General features: G+C 46.7%; 3 protein-coding genes across 3 annotated transcripts; 1 reads left to right on the top strand and 2 right to left on the bottom strand.

The window, feature by feature from the left end:
- Positions 1-776: 776 nt before the first annotated feature.
- Positions 777-2,319, top strand: PCYB_114190 (hypothetical protein; the record flags this gene model as incomplete). Its single annotated transcript, XM_004223298.1, has 6 exons — positions 777-908; positions 1,082-1,293; positions 1,451-1,508; positions 1,647-1,816; positions 1,899-2,040; positions 2,203-2,319. 6 exons carry the CDS (start codon positions 777-779, stop codon positions 2,317-2,319), a joined length of 831 nt encoding a protein of 276 aa, XP_004223346.1.
- Positions 2,320-3,703: 1,384 nt separating this feature from the next.
- PCYB_114180 (hypothetical protein) lies at positions 3,704-5,386 on the bottom strand (the record flags this gene model as incomplete). The annotated part of the gene is made up of 1 exon (XM_004223297.1): positions 3,704-5,386. A coding segment is annotated over one exon (1,683 nt), but the record flags the coding sequence as incomplete, so codon positions are not given.
- A 694-nt stretch (positions 5,387-6,080) lies between these two features.
- Positions 6,081-15,412, bottom strand: PCYB_114170 (ribonuclease; the record flags this gene model as incomplete). The annotated part of the gene is made up of 9 exons (XM_004223296.1): positions 6,081-6,249; positions 6,476-6,535; positions 6,664-6,711; positions 6,878-6,934; positions 7,075-7,139; positions 7,248-7,299; positions 7,500-7,577; positions 7,809-11,594; positions 11,864-15,412. The coding sequence occupies 9 exons, from the start codon at positions 15,410-15,412 to the stop codon at positions 6,166-6,168; spliced, it is 7,779 nt and encodes a 2,592-aa protein (XP_004223344.1). The 3' UTR covers positions 6,081-6,165.
- Between the last annotated feature and the right edge of the window lie 2,417 nt (positions 15,413-17,829).

Raw genomic sequence — 17,829 nt, 5'->3', positions numbered from 1 at the left:
TTTTTTTTTTTTTTTTCTCCACCGAGGTTCCTCTTGGTTGCCTCAAGCCGCGTCGTATGCTCGTGCAAACGTGAGGTCCACCGCAGCCGCGCCGTTCAGCAGCTCCCGCCTGGTGCGCCAAGTTGCGCGCACATTTGCGGGAAGGTTTGAGGTAACATTTGAGGCAACATTTGAGGCAACATTTGAGGCATCGTTTGAGGCAACAAATTTCGGAACATTTATTGCACATTAAGCTGCACATTACGCTGCTCATCAATCTGCACATTAAGCTGCTAATCAATCTGCACATCAATCTGCACACCAATTTTCCCACTTTTGCTTTCACTGCTCTTCCCGTTCATGGATACACCCTTCTGAAGTTCTCCCTCCTGTGCCTTACAACTGCAGCGTGCACACGTGCGGGTGAGTAATTTCCACAGTGAACGGCTGAGCAAAGAAAGGGAATTTCAACTAGCTCTCGCAGTGAGGAAATACTTACCGAGTTTAACATCCCAGGAATTTTTTTTTTTTTCCCTTTCCGCTGTCCGTTTTTTTCCCCCCATTTCCGTTGTCCCGTTTTTTTTTCCCCCATTTCCGCTGTCCCGTTTTTTTTTTCCCCCTTTTCCGCTGTCCCGCTTTGTCCCCCTTTTTCCGCAAATTATTATGCCATTTCGAACTTAAAAGGAGGAAAAAAAAAAAAAAAAAAAGTTCTCCCCCCTTTTGTTGTATCTTTTTCCTTCATCTTAAATATAGAAAGGAAGAAGGGAACCCCCCGCCAAAAAAAATTGTGGGACAGCATGTCAACTGCTAACCACTTCCAGAAATACGTAAAGCATGCTCATCGGGAGGATGCCACTGGGGAAAGCATCCCCACCGTGGGGATTAATGCCAGCCCAATTCCTGTGCATGGCATGAAAGTAGACTCTCAGGTGAGTTTTCATCCTCGTGAAGTAACTTCACTTGAGTAACGCCTTCGGGGAGGGGCAAAAGGAGTAAACACATTGGTATGGTTAACCGGGGCATATCCGCTGGACACGCGAAGTGATATCACATTTTCCGCTTCATCACCCACATGCATGCTTTCCCCCCCACACCTGCACAGTTTAAAACACTGATTGAGCACCTGTACAGCCTCAAGTTCAAGCTGGAAAAGGAGAAAAAAATACACAATAGGAAAAAGAAAGGTCTACCAAAGGAGGAAGGGGTACACCAGGAAGATAAAACAAACGCGAAAGACGCACCAAACAGGATCCAAATCGAAGGTGAAAATGTACAGAAGAGGGAGGAACCAACCAATAGGGCATTAATGAGGAGGTTATCCCAAAATTGAGAATGGCACAAAAGGGGGGAGATCAAATGTGCAAAAAAAAAGTTAACATGAGGGATCAGAGAGAATGGTTCTCCTTTTATCATGCACGTATGTATGTATGCATGTATATATGTATGTTTTTTTTTTTTCACCCCCTTGTAGGGACGACGACCTTGGCGCAGATGACCCAGAAGGGGAAAGTTCGTGCCCTATTCCGCAGGTAAGAAATCAATAAATACACATGAGGGAGGTGTCCACATGTACGTAACCTCTTGTACCAGCTTCATTCCCTTTCCCTTTCTAACTGACACCTGGTCACTGCGCATGGGCGCGTGGAATTCATCGAACCCCGTTGCAGCTAATCGAGACCATCGAAATTTACAAACACAGAAATGCAGAAGAGCAACGCGAAAAAGTCCACCTGATTGAGAAATACGAACGTTTCCTGAGGAAAATCAGAAAAAGGCACATCCACCAAATTGGACAAATTAAAAATAACGTCCTCCTCGATGTTGATTTTTTAATTCAGTACGGCGGAGAATAATACGACTAGCCATTTGAGAAAAATCCCACTGCACACACAACTGGGATGTTTTTTTTCCCCTTCCAGAAAGTACAGAAATGTGTCTCTTGAACTACTGCAAATTGGTCGGAAGAAGGAGAAGGAGAAAAAGGAGGAGAACAGGAAAATGACCGAAATGTGCATAGCCGCTTGCAGGAGGTTTGAAGCGGATGTGAAGGAGAGAGCGAAGGTAGGGGCTGCTTTATATACTTGTTTGGCCTGAATAGTAGTACTATACTCCATTCGTTTGGGTATTTCGAGTGTCTTCGTGCATTTATGATGATAGCCTCTTTAGAGCTGTCATCCTGTTGGCAAACCGCCTGTCCACTCTCCCCCCTTCTCCCCTCTACAGACAGCCATGCAGGAGCACCAGACCGAAGTGGCCAAAATCATCGGTGATGCTAAGAAGGAGAACGCAGCATTGAAGAAAAAAATGTACCCCTTTAAGCGCAGTGGAGCATACCCATGAGGATGCTTTTCTTCCCATGTGTTTATCCCTCTCTCCCTTCCACAAACATACAAACGTCAATCACAAAATCACGTAGCCATTGTGCCAAATGATTGCTCTCCCCCCTTTAGATCAGAGTTGAAGAACAAAATGAAAGATGACAAACGTGAGTCAGGGAGAATCGAAGTGAAGACACTGCAGAATCGGATAAGGGAACAGTGCGAGGTGAATGATGAGCTGAGAAGCGCCATTTCGAGAGAAAGGAAAGAACACGAGATGAATCTTATGGACCTCTATTCGAAGGTAACTCTTGTTGTGTTGCCCCAATTGGAGCTTATTCAACAGGAGGAAAGAAAAAGCTGAGGGATGATGATCCCTCCACGTGTCACATGCTACACGTGCATAACTTTTTTTTTTTCGCGTCTTTGTGCAGGTCGATTTGCAAATAAAAACTTACGAGGAAAACATCGTAAAGGTATTCCACGACATCCTTCTGAAGAACAAAATCGACATGGGGATCGACGAGTTGTCTCGCTGCATTCAAGTGACGATGGACACGCACTATGGACAGGACACCACCCCGCGGAGCGATATGCGCTGATCAGAGACCCGCCAGCAAATTGCGCCTCACCGCGCGCATTCGAATAAGAGTGCACATGCAAACGGATACAGGCATATAAACATATGCACATATAAATATATGCACATGTGTATATATTCTCATATGTACGCACATATGTATGTGTAGCATGCCCGTGTGGCGGTTCCCCTTTTTTGTTTTTCCATGTGGAGTGCCAAGGGGACGCCCGCGCTAAGCAAAACTGAGCAGTTTGCAAAAATGGCAAAATGTTGTAACGCGCGTCGTCCCAGTTCGGTCACCCCCCGCACAATGTACACACAAACACACATGATAAAAAATGGGCCCAGTGGGTGGGGTCGGCACGGAAATGGGCCACGCGGCATGACTCCCCTCCCCTCCAGCGAAAGACCCCTCAAACTGGTAATGCTTCTCCCGCTTTTGCTTCTTCTGCTTCTCCTTCAGCTTCTACTCCTCCTCCTGCTTCTACTCCTCCTCCTGCTTCTACTCCTCCTTCTGCTTCTCCTTCAGCTTCTACTCCTCCCCCTGCTTCTACTCCTCCTTCTGCTTCTCCCTCTCCCTCTCCCTCTCCCTCTCCCTCTCCGCGGGGCCAGGCAACAGGGACGCGAAGCGCAGCATACCATATGAGTACGCCGCCAAAATGATGCATGCAAAAAATAAAGGAAACAAAAGGGACTGAAACAGGAGGTTGAAAGTACCCATGGTTATGTTGCAAAAGAGGAACACTGCGAGAGTGTGCCTATTCATTTTTTGTAAAACTGGGATGGTGGTTGTGGTGGTCTTCTCGCGTAGGAGTACTGCCTCTACGAGGTAGCTCAGGGCAGCCGCGAACAGACTCACGGAGGAGATAACGCATATATAGTTCGCGTTGCACAAAATGCGCACACTGTAGTTTCCGTAGTAATTCAAAAGGAGGTGCAGCAGGTAGAACAGGAGGGACAGGGCAAGCAATTTTAGGGTGAGGCAAGCTGGGGAGCGCTGGCCATATCCCCCCTCCCACTGTTCTGTGTTCCCCCGCTGCTCTCTCTTCCCCCGCTGCACCTCATCCTGCAGCACATACCCATTCCATAGCGAAAACGAAAAGAGGTACAGATTGACGGACCCAATCACGTTCATAAGGCCCTCTCTGTTCAAGGAAAAAAAGTTCGTCCGTTCTGTATCATCTGCCAGTAAGTAACTTGGAATGTCTAGACGCCAAATAAAAAATTCATACACACAGATAAAAAAACAGCTAAGGAGAAAGACATGCCTAACCCCTTTTATCAAGTTAAGTAGGGCGTTACAAATTAGGAGTGTAAAAAAGAGAGTGAGAAAAAAATTCCAATGCATCCCATACTCAGTTAAGCTGTAATTATAATTAAATAATTTCACTGCAATGTATCTAGCTATTCCCAAGAAAAACAAAAAGAAGTGCTTCCAATCGATTATACGTCCCCTGCGATTGGCAGAGTGAAGGAGTTTATTGCTGTTCAGAGAATACGCGCTTGACGTGATGCACCCCCCGACCCCTAAATCCATCAAAGTGTTACCAAAAAAAAAAGACTTGGAAAATTGTTTTGGGAAAAAATAAAAATCCACAGCGAATATGCATATGTAGGTAATGCATAGATTAGCTAGTCTCATATGGACTAAACACTTCTTACGTCTTTCTTCTTGCGTGTCGAGTTCTCCTTGTGAGTTATCACAACTGGTTGTCCAATCACCCGTATGCTGACTCAACTGTTCCCTTCTCCTTCTACAAGAGAGGGTCCAAAAGAGAGCGTAAAAAAACACATAGGTGAGTAATACTCCAAATATGCTCACATAAATATAAAAAAAAAAAAGGTAACTAATTATTGGGAAAAATATCAAACATAGGGTTAGAAATACTTGACACTTTTTCAACGCTGGGAATTCAAGCAGTAGACTCTTCTCTACGTATGTGCAAAGAGAAAACACTGTCAGAAGTATGTATATGTGGTATGTGCTGATCATTATTGGCTTACTATGATCGGATGCTCTTTTCATTAAATTGTAATCGTCTGAGTTGAGCTTGTACAAACAAGAGTTCAACTTTAGGAGGTCGAAATAGGTAGATATTTCACCCCTTTTTATCTTAACTTGGATCTCACGTTCGTTTTGCACATTCTGGTATAACAGGTAGATGGCATCATTTGTGACGTGGACTGTTTGGAGGGAGATCCCCTTGTTGGCTTCCTTCCCAAAGGAGCTTACCACCAAATCGTAATTCTCTTCCTGTCCTTGTCTAATATCCATCTTATATTTTAACACAATTTGATAGTATATTTTGGCTAGCTCCAACATGTACAGTTCATCATGTCGGGGAGAGGAACTCCTCCCCAGATTCTCCCTTCCAATCGCTCCATACGTAAATGTTTCACCCTTTGTTGCTTTGCTTCCTAACCGGAATGGGAAGCTGGGGGCATCCAACATGTGCCTTACATTGAAGGGACACATAATGAGATAGACGAGGAGGTTGACGTATGCCATGGTGCGTGGTGGGTCTCGCTAGCCGCATGGGACACACGCACGGGAGAGTGGCTCTCCTCACCGGGGCAAAAGAAAAGCACACTCGGTCGAGAAGTGCCTCTTTCTCATGGTGCAGGCAGCGAGGGGGAAAAAAAAGCAAAAGGGCAAATCGCGCCCTTCAAAAGGGAACGACCCACAGATGGGTTTTTTACAAACGAGTTGTTACAAATGAGTTAATTAAAAATTGGGGGGTAACAAATTGGGGGGTAACAAATTGGGGGTAACAAATTGGGGGTAACAAATTGGAGGTTAACAAATTGGGGGTTAACGGCCTAACTGGTTAACCGCCTAACTGGTTAACTGCCTATCCCGATAGCTGCCTATCCGGGTAGGCGCTCCTCGTGCGCGGGGGGCGCACTTTGGGGAGACACCAAAAAAGAAAGGGCTGCTTGCGCAGGCTTAAATGACGCATGCTACTCGACCAAAGCTGCAGAGCAGCGCGCGGAACGAAAGGTCCGCAAAATGGCAAAACGGAGCACAAATGCTACAAAAGGGGACAGCGTGAAATGAAACGCAGGGGCGACGTTACGAAGGGGGGGGTGGGGTGTTCATGGTAGCACTTTCCCCTTCCGTTGCCTTAATCCCTGCAGTTCCTCCAGCTGGGCGTTCCCGTGGGAAGCTAGTCAACCGATGGTTCACTCGCTTGGGGATGTGTCCCTCTGTCCTTGTGTGTGATATCACGGTGTTCACTTTTGCGCTGCTGTGTCATTCACTTGCAACTTGCAACTCGCGATTCTTCTTCACTTGTCAATGGCGACGGCCAGGAAATACGATGGCGGCATCGTGTTCAAGGGGAAAAAATACAGGGGAATGTAATCGAAGCGCTGGAAAGGGTAAAAGGAAAAAAAAAAAAAGGAGTGTACATATGAGTTGCTGTTAATTTTTTTTTTTTTTTTTTTTTTTTTTTTTTACTCCGCATGTGCACAAGCGTCGCGGTGGTGGGGATGATCAACCAGGGGTGCTCGGTTCAATTGAACAAAGCAGTGGTGACTTTTTTTTTTTTTTTCCTCAGGATTGCTCATAACTATAACTATGTGTGCCTCTTCATACCTTATACACCCTTCGCATGATGACCTTTCTCTTGTTGGCACTGTAAACATGAAGTGTGAGCTGCAACGAGAAAAAAAAAGGGGGACCCAAAACGATGTGCAGCATATGCACGTCATACAGGCTTGCGGCCTTGGGCCAGCTTGCCAACTGCATGTCATGCTTGTTGCATTTCCTTTTTTCCACCTTACCTCTTGCTTGACCATATTTGCCTGTATAACGTAGTTGCTCAAATATTCCTGAAAAGGGGAAGTGGAGAGATGCACGCAAATGTGTTCCCGTGTTTGTGTGTTTGTGTGTTTCCCTGTTTGCGTGTTTCCCTGTTTGTGTGTTTCCCCGTTTGCACAAGTGGTCATATCTATATGCACAGGGGGGGGGAGAAAAGGGGTGCCCCGCAAATTCTACCTGATGGTTCTTATTCATTTTGCTGATATGCTTTTCGTAACCGCTGTAGTAGAGGCTCTGGTGGAGGGGAAGAAAAAAAAAGGTGAGTAAAAAATTGCACAGTGCGGGAAAAGCGGTTTCGTATGTGATCGCGCCGCAGAGTGCCGATCTACTGAACCCTCCGCTCGGAAAAACATCTCCTCTCCCTCAGTGTTTACATTTTCAAATGAGAAGGACTTGAAGAATATAGAAGACTTCTCCCTGTAAATATCCATGATGATGCCTGTGGGTGTGGGGGGAAATAAAAACGTGTGAACATGTAAGCAAAACGCAAACGAACAAATGAACAAACGAACAAACGAACAAACGAACGAGCAGACGAATGACCCACCTCTGTTGTAACCCGGATAGTCCCGCTTCTGCAAATACAAGCAGAAAAAGGCCTGAAAAAAAAAAAAAAAAGGAGAAATTACTCACACCACAGGGACCATAGAACGAATAAAGGTGTTCCTCAAATGGTGTACTCATGGATCGAATGGGGAAAAGACCATCCGCTTCCACACGTCACGTGACACTCAAACTGGTGGGAGGACAACTCAGTTCCCTCCCATCTGCACTTCTCCGCGCAAAAGAAGCTCCTTACAATTTCGCAGTCTATCTGGGCCCACTTGGATTTTGTCTTGCAGTTGTTGCAGTTTTCGCAAATTTTCTCAATGATGCCCTAAGGGGGTGGTGGTGGAAGGTGCGTACATAGGTGAGCACGGTAATGTGCAAATGGGGTAGCACGTCTGTATGCAATTATGCGAACGTGCTAACGTATGGACCGCTTCTACTCCACTGCGGCGCTGCTCCTACGCAACGCTTCTACTCCACTGCGCTGCTGCTCCTACGCAACGATTCTACTCTACTGCGCCGCTTCTACTCCACTGCGCCGCTTCTACTCCCTACGCACCACGTCGGAGGTGTCCGGTGCGGCCAGGATTTCCTGCCGAGTGCAGAGCTGGCCGTTCAGCTTGTTCTCGTCACTGATGATTTTCTTTATAACGCGATGAACCAAAATATCTGGGTATCGTCTAATCGGAGAAGTAAAGTGCGTGTATAAAAGAAAAGACAAGGCATAGTGGTAAGTACTCATGTGGTTGTCCTTTATATGCTTAAACGTGTGATATTCTGCTCTCATCATTTTCTTCTTCGCATAGGCACATACGATATCTGAGATATTTTTACTCTTCTGTTTAATAACACTTCTAGCCTCATCCAAAAATTTCAATATATGCCTCAAATCAGAAACTTGCAAATAAATTCCATGCTTCTCCAAAACTTCAATTATGTCACTTGTTTCGATTATGTTATCCATACTGTGACATCTAAAAACGGACACGTTTCTATATTTACTAAAATACTGACGAATTGCAACTAACTTGTTGGCACTTAACATGAGTTCCTCCACTAAGTAATTAGCAAAGGTAAATTTTTTCTTTACAATTGCTATAGGAGTACATGTACTGGAGAGGATGATATTCATTTTATCATTATTGAAAAGGAGAGAGCCATTATTTTTTCGTATGACTCTTGCTCGCTTGGTGACCTTGTGCAGGTAATACAAGTTCTTTACAACTTGAAAAATTTTTTTGTAGGAGAGCTTGTAATTCCTATTGTTTAGGCTTTGGAAAATTTTTAGGATAGCCTTTACTCCTTTTTTTACTTCTTCGTGTTGCAGAATGTGTTGCTTCATCATGGTGTTTTTCTTCTTTGTCTCCTCGTTGTTGCTTCCGCTGAGCAGCACCTTGTTGCAGCTGTTATTGCCGCCGTTCTGGCGGTCGTTCTGGCGGTCATTCTGGCGGTCGTTCTGGCGGTCGTTCTGGCGGTCATTCTGGAGGTCATTCTGGCGGCCGTTGCCGTTACCTCCGTCGTTGTTATTTCCGCCATTGTTGCCGCCACCCTTGCCGCCACCCTTGCCGCCCGGTTCGGTGCGCCCGTAGGTAGCGTTCCCACACGAGGCATTCTCGCACTCGCCGCTTGCGCTCTTCTTCTTTTTCGAGTAAAAATGCAGATTGAGGAATTTCCTGTACAGGCTGCTCTTCTGGCTGACTTGCTCCTTCTCAGCCGCGACCGCCGCGAGGGGCCCCTTTTCCGCAGTGCGCGCAGTTTGAGAAGTGTTCGAAGTTTGCGCAGTGCGTATGTCGTGTATACCTTGTACGCCGTGTATGTCGTGCATGTCGTGTACGCCGTGTACGCCGTGTATGTCGTGTTCGCCGTGTATGTCGTGTACGCCGTGTACGCCGTGTATGTCGCGCTTGGCGTGCTCCCCCAAATCGAGCACCTCTCCAACAGTTCCTCCCCTCACTGCATCATCTCCCTCCTGCCGCTTCTCCCACTGAGTTGGCACATTCACCCACGCAGAAGTATCCCCCCCCGCGGGCACTCCCAAAAAGCGCGAAGCGCTCCTGCTGCGTTCCTCCTTCATCAAACGGTTAATCACCTTTCTCAATTTGCTATAATTTTTCACAAGTAAGTATACCTCCTCATAAGTAAATCTCACCTTACTGTTTATTATGCTTTCCTTGAGGAAAAAAGAATTATGATCAATTCTACCTGCACTGTCCATGTAAAAAAATATGGACAAGCACAATCGGCTATTAATAGGATCCAAGCTACATAAAGATTCACTTAATATTCTGGAAATCATCGGAAAGCAAGTATGTGTTAGATATATAGTCATAGCTCTGTTACGAGCATCGATATCGAGGGAGGAGTTTTCTTTGATGAAATAGGCTACGTCTGTTATGTGTACTCCCACTTCGAACAGGTTGTATTTTTTCCATTTTTTTTCTGTCATGTCTTTTATTATTTCCTTCAGGGTTATGTGTCTTTTGCACTTTTCGCAGAACAAGTCGTGGTTGCTCAGGACGTCCCTTCCTATGTCTTCGTTCAGGTACTTTTTGAAGATATGCTGGTACTTCGCGAGCTTGCTGGGGTCGGCGCCGCCATCGTTCTCTCCACGACCACGAGCTTGGCAGTTGCCATTGCCGTTGCCATTGCCGTTGCCATTGCCGTTGCCATTATCGTCATCTCCATCCTCGTCATCTCCATCCTCGTCATCCACCTCACCGTCATCGCTAATCTCCTCCCTGTCATCGCTATCCTCCTGTGCCAGCCGCTTCTTCCAACGGGCGCTCTCCTCGTTTTCCCGGCCCCAGCCAGAATTACACATAGAGGAATCCTCAAACGGGTTTCCGCAGTTGCTCAGGCGATTGTCCCTGTCTCTCCTTTCGCCGTTCCTTACGCCGTTCCTTACGCCGTTCCTTTCGCCGTTCCTTACGCCGTTCCTTTCGCCGTTCCTTACGCCGTTCCTCACACCTCTGTGTGGTCCTCCCCTCGCGGTGCTGCGGACCCCCATGCCCGATTCCGAGTCGCCATAATTCTTGTGCACCCTGGGGGGATCATACTTGGACCTTCCCTTCTGGTTGCCCACCACATGGTGATAGTTCCCCATCGCCTCTTCGCTGCTGTTGCTTTTCTGAAGAGAGTTTTCTTCCTCCAACGAGCTGCTGCTTCCCATATATTGGTTCCCCTGTTGTGTGTAACGGGAGCACGTCTCATCAGCGTGGGTCTTCCTTTTCCTAGAAGAGTTCCCACCGTGTTTGTCTACCTGATAGTGGTGGTAGTTCCCCCCACTGTACCTGTTCACAGCTTCTTTCCCTACGTACAAATTTTTTTTTTTTTTCCCCTCCATTTTATCTTTGACAAAATTTTCATACTTAATATCTTCCATTTCTTTGATGTATTTATTCTCCTTCAATGTCTGAAAAAAATCATCATCCTCTTTAACAAAAAAGGAGAGATTTTTTTCCAAAATGGACTCAATTTCTCCATTGTGGACCATCAAGTTATGAATAACTTTAATGTAAAAATTGCATTTTATAATTTTTTTTTTACTTATTCTGCTAATATTAATCGCATCATCCAAATCTCTGGCAGTTTCAGGATCGATAGTGAAAATACATTTTTTACTTAAGTCCATTCTCTTCTTTATTTCTTCATTCACTATATCACTGTACAAAATATCCTTGTTTTTCAATTTTTTTAAAAAATTATCCTCCAAAGGTTCTTTTAAATTAAAATTTAAATTATAGTTGAGCAAAATAGCATTTTGCATGTTGTGGAATAAGTCATTCTGCCCAAGTAGTTCCACAATTCTGCCTTCTGGGAATAACTCATTTGTATTCCACTGAAATATTTTTATATAGACTAGCTGATTCGTTATATCCATGACGTTACTCCTGTTCATGAATTCAATTATGTGTTTATTTTCTACTTTAATAAATGGGATACTTTTTTTAAATGGGATTGCCATGCTGAACTTTTGCCTTTTCATTTTTTCTCTAAATATGCACACGTATTGGATGTTCGACCCGTGATGTTCTTCTATGTAGATTATTTTTCCTGTTAGTTCGTCTGCCTTCTTCTCTTCCATCCAGCCATTTAATTTTTTTCCCCCCTTAGCGTACTCATCGGTGAGCGTTTTTCCCCGCTTAGCGTACTCCTTATCGGTGATCATTTTTCCCCTCTTCGTCTCTCCTACCTCGCTTGCCTCTCCCCTTTTGTCCCTCTTCAGCTTGACCACCACTGCGTCCCCGTCGATCGCTCTGTTCATGTCCTTCTTCGACTTTATGTGCACCTTCCTGTCGTTGCAGATGACAAACCCGTAGTCGTGTCTCCGGACGGTGAGGATGCCCTGCGAGAAGGGGAGGAGCGATGTTAAGCGGTGTTACGCGGTGTTATGCAGTGTTATGCAGTGTTATGCAGTGTTAGCAGTGTTACGCGCTGTTACGCCGCAAAACCGCCGTGGGGACGCAGTGCGCACGCTTTTCACGCGGCGGACGAGCGGATGGCCGCCTGGAAGGCGCGTCCAAATGATTCGCCCCCCTCGCGTAGCGAAGACGCAAAGGAGCCCATCCACGCCAACACCAACCCGATCAACTGGTACACTCCGTAGCCACTTACCCGTATGTATTTCTTCTTGATGATGCCCCTAATTGCCTTCTCCTGAGTTATGTACTCATCGTATATGGTCCTCCCCCCGTACGTACTCATCCTCTTCTGCTTGTCGCTGGACGTGGCATCGATGAAGTTGTAGTCGTTGTTTGGGGGGGGAGCCGCCTGAGTATCTTCACTGGGGCTGTCCTCCCTCATGGAGGAGTATTCTGTGAGCTTTCCTTCCACGTGCTCGGCCGCTGCGGTTGCGGCCGACTTTGCCTCTACCTTTGCGGCTGCTTTGGCCGCAGCCCTTTTTGCCTTCTTGGCCTTCTTGGCCTCCTTCGCCTCCTTGGTCTTCTTGGCCTTCTTGGCCTCCTTGCCCTCCTTGCCCTCCTTGGCCTTCTTGGCCTCCTTGGCCTTCTTCACCTCCTTCGCTTTCATTTCCTCCTGTTCCCTCGCTTCCCGCGCCTCTTTCAACTTCTTCTTCTTCCCCTTCTCCGCCTCCTTCATTTTCTTCTTTTCTTCCTTTTTCATTTCTTTTATTTTTTTCTTCTCTTCCTTTTTTGTTTCCTTCACTTTCCTTTTTTCCTCCTGCAGCAGTTCCTTCCTTCGCCGTTTCTCTTCCTTCCTTTTGGCCTTCCTTTTTAGTTTCTCATCTCTCCTCCTTTTCTCGCCACTCTCTGCGACGTCACCCACTTCGCCCGATTCGCCCGATTCGCCCGATTCGCCAACTTCGACCGAGTCCTCCACTTCCTGCTGGACCTTCCCTCCTTTCTTCCCCTTAGACTTCCCCTTAGACTTCACCTTTTCATTTTCCGGAGACCCTCCGAGTGTCCCCCCAACCTCTTTCTCCTGGTACATATTCTTCACCACAGAGGAAAACTGTTCGTTCAGGTCGTAGATGGCGTTATACAGGTTATAGTTGTATACCACACTGTCGCCGCTCTCCGTCTCATGATCGCTCAGCTTGTCAAGCTCGTCCAACTGCTGCGGATGTTGCTTCTTCTTCTTCTCCCCCTCCTCATCATCGTCACTTTCTCCTTTGTCATCTTTGCCCCCACAATGGTTGTTATCCTCCTCTTGGCCTTCTTTATTCTTCCTTTCCTTCGCTGGGTCCTCCCTTTCGTCCCGTCTGCCCGCTATCACAATCCCCTGCACTAGCGCCTGCGCTACTTCATGAGCGCTTCCCTTCTGCTCCTTCCGTTTCTTCTTCCCCTTCTCTTCCTCCTGATTCCTGTCGCTGTCCTCCACAACTCCGATCTCTCTCCTCTCAACGGAATGGTTCGTCGTCGTCGTCGTGTTGTTGCTGTTAACCTTGCCGATGCTCAGCATGCGGTTGGTCTGTTTCGCATTCAGGTTCATCAGGTGTTCACTCTTCGCCCGGTTTTCGATCACCCCCTCTTTATCTGCCTCAGCCCCGGCCTCTGCCCCAGCCTCAGCCTCCTTTTCTCTTTTCTCTTTATTCTCGCGTTTCCACTGGTTGGTGCTCCTGCCGCCCCTGGAGTACACATGGGGGGGCTTGTTCACCGGCACGAGGTCACTCTGCTCTGCATCCCCATCATCCTCGTCAACCTCATTGCAGTAATTCATATATTCTTGGAAGTAGTTTCTCCTCCTATACGTGTTCACCACCATGACGGATGCATCCGAGCTTGTGTTTTGAGAAGTAACCATGTCTTCCCTTTTGCTACTCTCCACAGATGAGATTTCTTTGTTTATCTTATCATTCGCTACACTGCTCATAAAATTATTAACGTATTCAACGATGCTATTTTTTTTCCTTTCCCTTTTCGGTTCAAGTACGCTGTAGTGGTTGCTCCACCGAGTGGTACTTATGTCGTACGCGTAGATGGATGATTTCTTTTGCCTTTCTTTCACCCTATCTGTGTAGCTTTGTGGGGAAACCTTATTCTCTATCTTGGTCGCATCGTTTTGGTTTTTCTTTAACTCAGATGTTGATCCCATTTTAAAGGAGCCCATTTTCGCAAAAGCAGCTTTCCCTGCCATGTGCACAATTCTGTCTTCTTCCTTGGCTCCTGCTTTTCTTCCCACATTTGACACCTCCCCAATTATCTGCTCGAAGAACTGCTCACCCTTGGCTGCCTTTCCCTTTCTGTACATTCCCTTCATTTGGGGAGATACCAATTTGTATCGTTCCTCCTCGAAGTTGGAGGCACCCTCCGAGGGGCTCCACACCTCACTGATGCTTTGTCTCACGTCGCCACACGGTTTGTAGCCAAACGGTTTGCCGCTGCACGGTTTGCCGCTACACGGTTTGCCGTCACACAGTTTCTCGCCACACGGTTTATCCCCCCTCGTCATGATTCCTATCAGTCTGTCAATTTCATCGTTCAAATAACTCAGAGTTAGTGGCTCCCCTTCCGTTTGCTTCTTCGCACTTGCGCCTGTTTTGGTTTCCTTCTCGGTGAGGTGCTCATTCAACAGGTTCATCAGGACGAATGCCTTGTGCCTGAATGACGTCACATCTTCCTCGCTTATGGGGATGGCTACAAGTGGTTCCGCGGCTGGCTTGGCGGCTGGCTCGGCGGCTGACTTGGTGGCTGACTTGACGGCTGACTTGGCGCCTAATTTCACGGCTGACTTCCCAGCTGACTTCACAGATGACTTCCCCTGTGGAGGTGCCTTCTCCGCGCTGCAATACGAAGAGTTGCTCCTTCTGGAAGCCTCCAACGAGTAGTCCACCGGATCTGTCCTGACGCCACTCTTCCTGAGCAGCAGCTTCACATCCTTTTCTATCAGCTCCAATGACCTTTTTAGTGTGTCAATTTCTCGATCCCTTTTTTTCATTTCTTCGTTCACCATTTTGAACAGTTTTTCAGAGCCTTCGTAGGGCGCATCCGGTTGCTGTGGAACTTCCGCGATGGGGCTCTCCCTCGTGGGGTTGCTCTTGGCGGTGCTGCTTTTGGAAGTGCTGCTTTTGGCGGTGTTACTCTTGTCTGTGCTGCTCTTTGTGGGTCCCCCACCGTCGCTGTCCTCCCTGGTTTTGCAGCTCGCACATCCCCCTTCGTCAGTGCGCAGAGGGGCAATATCCTCCTCTGCCTCGGTGGCATTCTTGCTTTTCTTTTTCTTCTTCTTCTTTTTCTTCTGTTTGATCCTCTGACTGTCCTCATCTCCCTGCGTATCCACGCCCGTGGTCCCATGCACGGATCTACTACTGCCGCTTTCATATACACTGATGTACCCACGCAAAAGCTCCCTAACGTGTCTATGTATAGCCAAGTATTTTCTATAGTTCGCCTTATCCTTCTGCACATTCTGTGTCAAATAAACACACACGGCTTCCACACACAACAGGTACTCATCCGATGATATGTCTAACTCTTTATAAGACTCACGAAAAGTGTAATGATCTTCATCCATCTGAGCTATGTGAAGCAGCACACATTCTATAGCCCTCACTTTTTGCTTGGAAAAAATATAATTTTTGAATAACTTCCTTTTCCCCTTGGTATTTATTGTACTTTCTATGTTCTTCTTATCTACATTCTGAACCAGGAGAATTTTTATCATCTGAAAATCCACATTTTTTTCTGCTTTTTTTAAAATGTATTTCATCATTCGTGCGCTTATATACTTTATTTTGTTTTCATCAAAGTGCGTTTTTACAATATCGGTGATTTTTTTTTTGTTATGATGATTTGTAGCACTTGCCTTATGACATCCTTTTCCTCCTGCTGGGTTATCTGCTCGGGGTCGCTCACGGCGCCATGCGCTTTCTCCGCTTTCTCCGCTTTCTCCGCCTTCTCCGCCTTCTTCGCCTTCTTCACCTTCTCCCCCTTCTCCAACTTCTCCCCCTTCTCCAGCTTCTCCCCCTTCTCCATAGAGCACGAGTGGAAACTCTCCGTGTCTTTGTCGCCCACGGACAAGGCCTTCAGAACATCTACTCGGCCGGTTACACCTCCTTTGGGATTCTCCCCCTTGGTGGCCTCTTGTCTTTTGGCGCTCTTTCGTCGTAAACGGGGCGTCGTATGTCCTTTGCGCACCTTGACCACCAACCCGACACAATCTACGGGGTGTCCCCCCTCCCGCTGCTCCGCCGGCAGTTCCTGTATCTCTCCCAGCTGCCGCTGCACTTGCCGCTGCACCTGCCCCTGCTGCTCCCCACACTGCTGCTCCCCACACTGCTCGCTCTCCCTGTCATATTTTACAACATCTTCCGACGATAGAGTCCCATTATGCATCTGCTTAAAGAAGTCCTTCTCCTTTTCGTACAGCTTTGCAATTTCCTTCTTAAAAGAAACGTAGGAAAATTCCTTGATAACTCTTTTATTCTTCAGTTTTTTGTGAAACGTTTTATTTTTGTTCGTATTCATGCTACTCTTCTGTGCTCATTTTATTTGCTCGGTCGCGAGTTGTGCGTGACTGCGTCGTTTCCACGTGGTTGTGCCGTTTCCACGTGGTTGTGCCGTTTCCACGCGGCTGTGCCGTTTCCACGTGACTGCGTCGTTTCCACGTGACCGCTTCGTTTCCACGTGACCGCTTCGTTCCCACGTGACTGCGTCGTCTACGCGTGGGCTCTTCCTCTCCTGGCGTCCTTCCCCCCCGCCGGAGATCCACAAAACGCGCGCAGGAAAGAACAACTGGGTTTTTCTGCCTTGCCCCCACGTTCACGTCAAGCACAAAAATTGGTGGATTTGCCAATCACGAACAGTAACTACAAAAATGGGGTGCCTCTATGATGACATACGGCAAATCTATTAATCGTTCTCTTTCGTTGTTCAACTTAAAAATTTGTTTGGTTATCTCGTAGGCCGTTTTTTTTTCCCCTTTTTGCGTTACTTCGCTTAACTTTTCCACTTTTGTTCCGCTTTTTTTTCCGCTTTTTTTCAGCTCCTTTTTCCTTTTTTTTTCCACTTTTTTTTCGTTTTTTTTCTCCATTTCATTAATTACGCATTTGCCCAATTCACAGCTGCGAAGGAGCTAATCATCATGCAGGTAGCCAGCCAGCTAGTCGACCAAACGGTGAGTCGTGCGCACAGCTGATTTTCCCCCTCCGGTGCTCGGGGGGTGGTGTTCAGGAATTTCTCCCGGGGAAGGCAGAAAGCGGGGCCGTGCATACGTGGAGGTGCAAGCGTTGGAGGGAGATTTTGTGGGGCCATTTTTGAGGCGCATTTTTGAGGCGCATTTTTGAGGCGCATTTTTGAGGCGTATTTTTGAGGCGTATTTTTGAGGCGTATTTTTGAGGCGTATTTTTGAGGCGTATTTTTTAAGCATATATTTTTTGCGTATTTTTTAAGCATACCTTTTTTGCGTATTTTTATGGCATACCTTTCGGGGGCGTATTCCCAAGGCATACGGAAATAACCCGCGTGCGAACGCGTCCCAAAGGGGAGGAAAAGAAATTATATTAATGATGGGGAAGTCCAGCACACAACTTATCAACCGCCCTAATTGGACTCTTCCAGTTTGGTGCGCGATCGATTTGTCCTTGTTGCGGTGTAGCATCAGGGGAACTCCATAATTTTAAGAAAAAACAAAAAAAAAAACAAGAAAAAAAAACAAGAAAAAAAAAAGAAAAAAAAGCAGAAAAAAAAAGAAAAAAAAGCGAAATTATTTTTTATTGGCAATTCCCAGTTAGCAGGTCCACTTGCAAAGAAAAAGTCCTTACGCTGTGCATAACTTGCTGTGAGTGTTCTCCAGATTAGCGAACAACGCATGGCAGAATGCTCGTCCCTCACCCATGGTTCAAGCGGAAGACCACGCGCTGGAAAGTATATCCACCGCTGCAACCCACCTCCATAGGCTACATTCCCAGTTAAACACAAACTCAAGCGGTTACCAATTGTTGGTCTGAATTTCCCTCTCTCCGTTGTTCCTCCAAAAAATTTCACGCGCAAATTGTGCAACGTACACCCCTTCATATCTTTGCTCACATATTTGGGTAGCCATTTGTGGTGCCTACCGGTGACTGAGGTGGAACCCTAAAATTATAACACAAGCCTGGATTTCTCTTTCCCATGGGGGGGGGGGGG

The sequence above is a fragment of the Plasmodium cynomolgi genome, chromosome 11, assembly GCF_000321355.1.
Source record: "Plasmodium cynomolgi strain B DNA, chromosome 11, whole genome shotgun sequence".
Classification (NCBI taxonomy): Eukaryota; Apicomplexa; class Aconoidasida; order Haemosporida; family Plasmodiidae; genus Plasmodium; species Plasmodium cynomolgi.
Note: the sequence above shows the minus strand (reverse complement) of the source record. Positions and strands in the feature narration are given on the sequence as shown.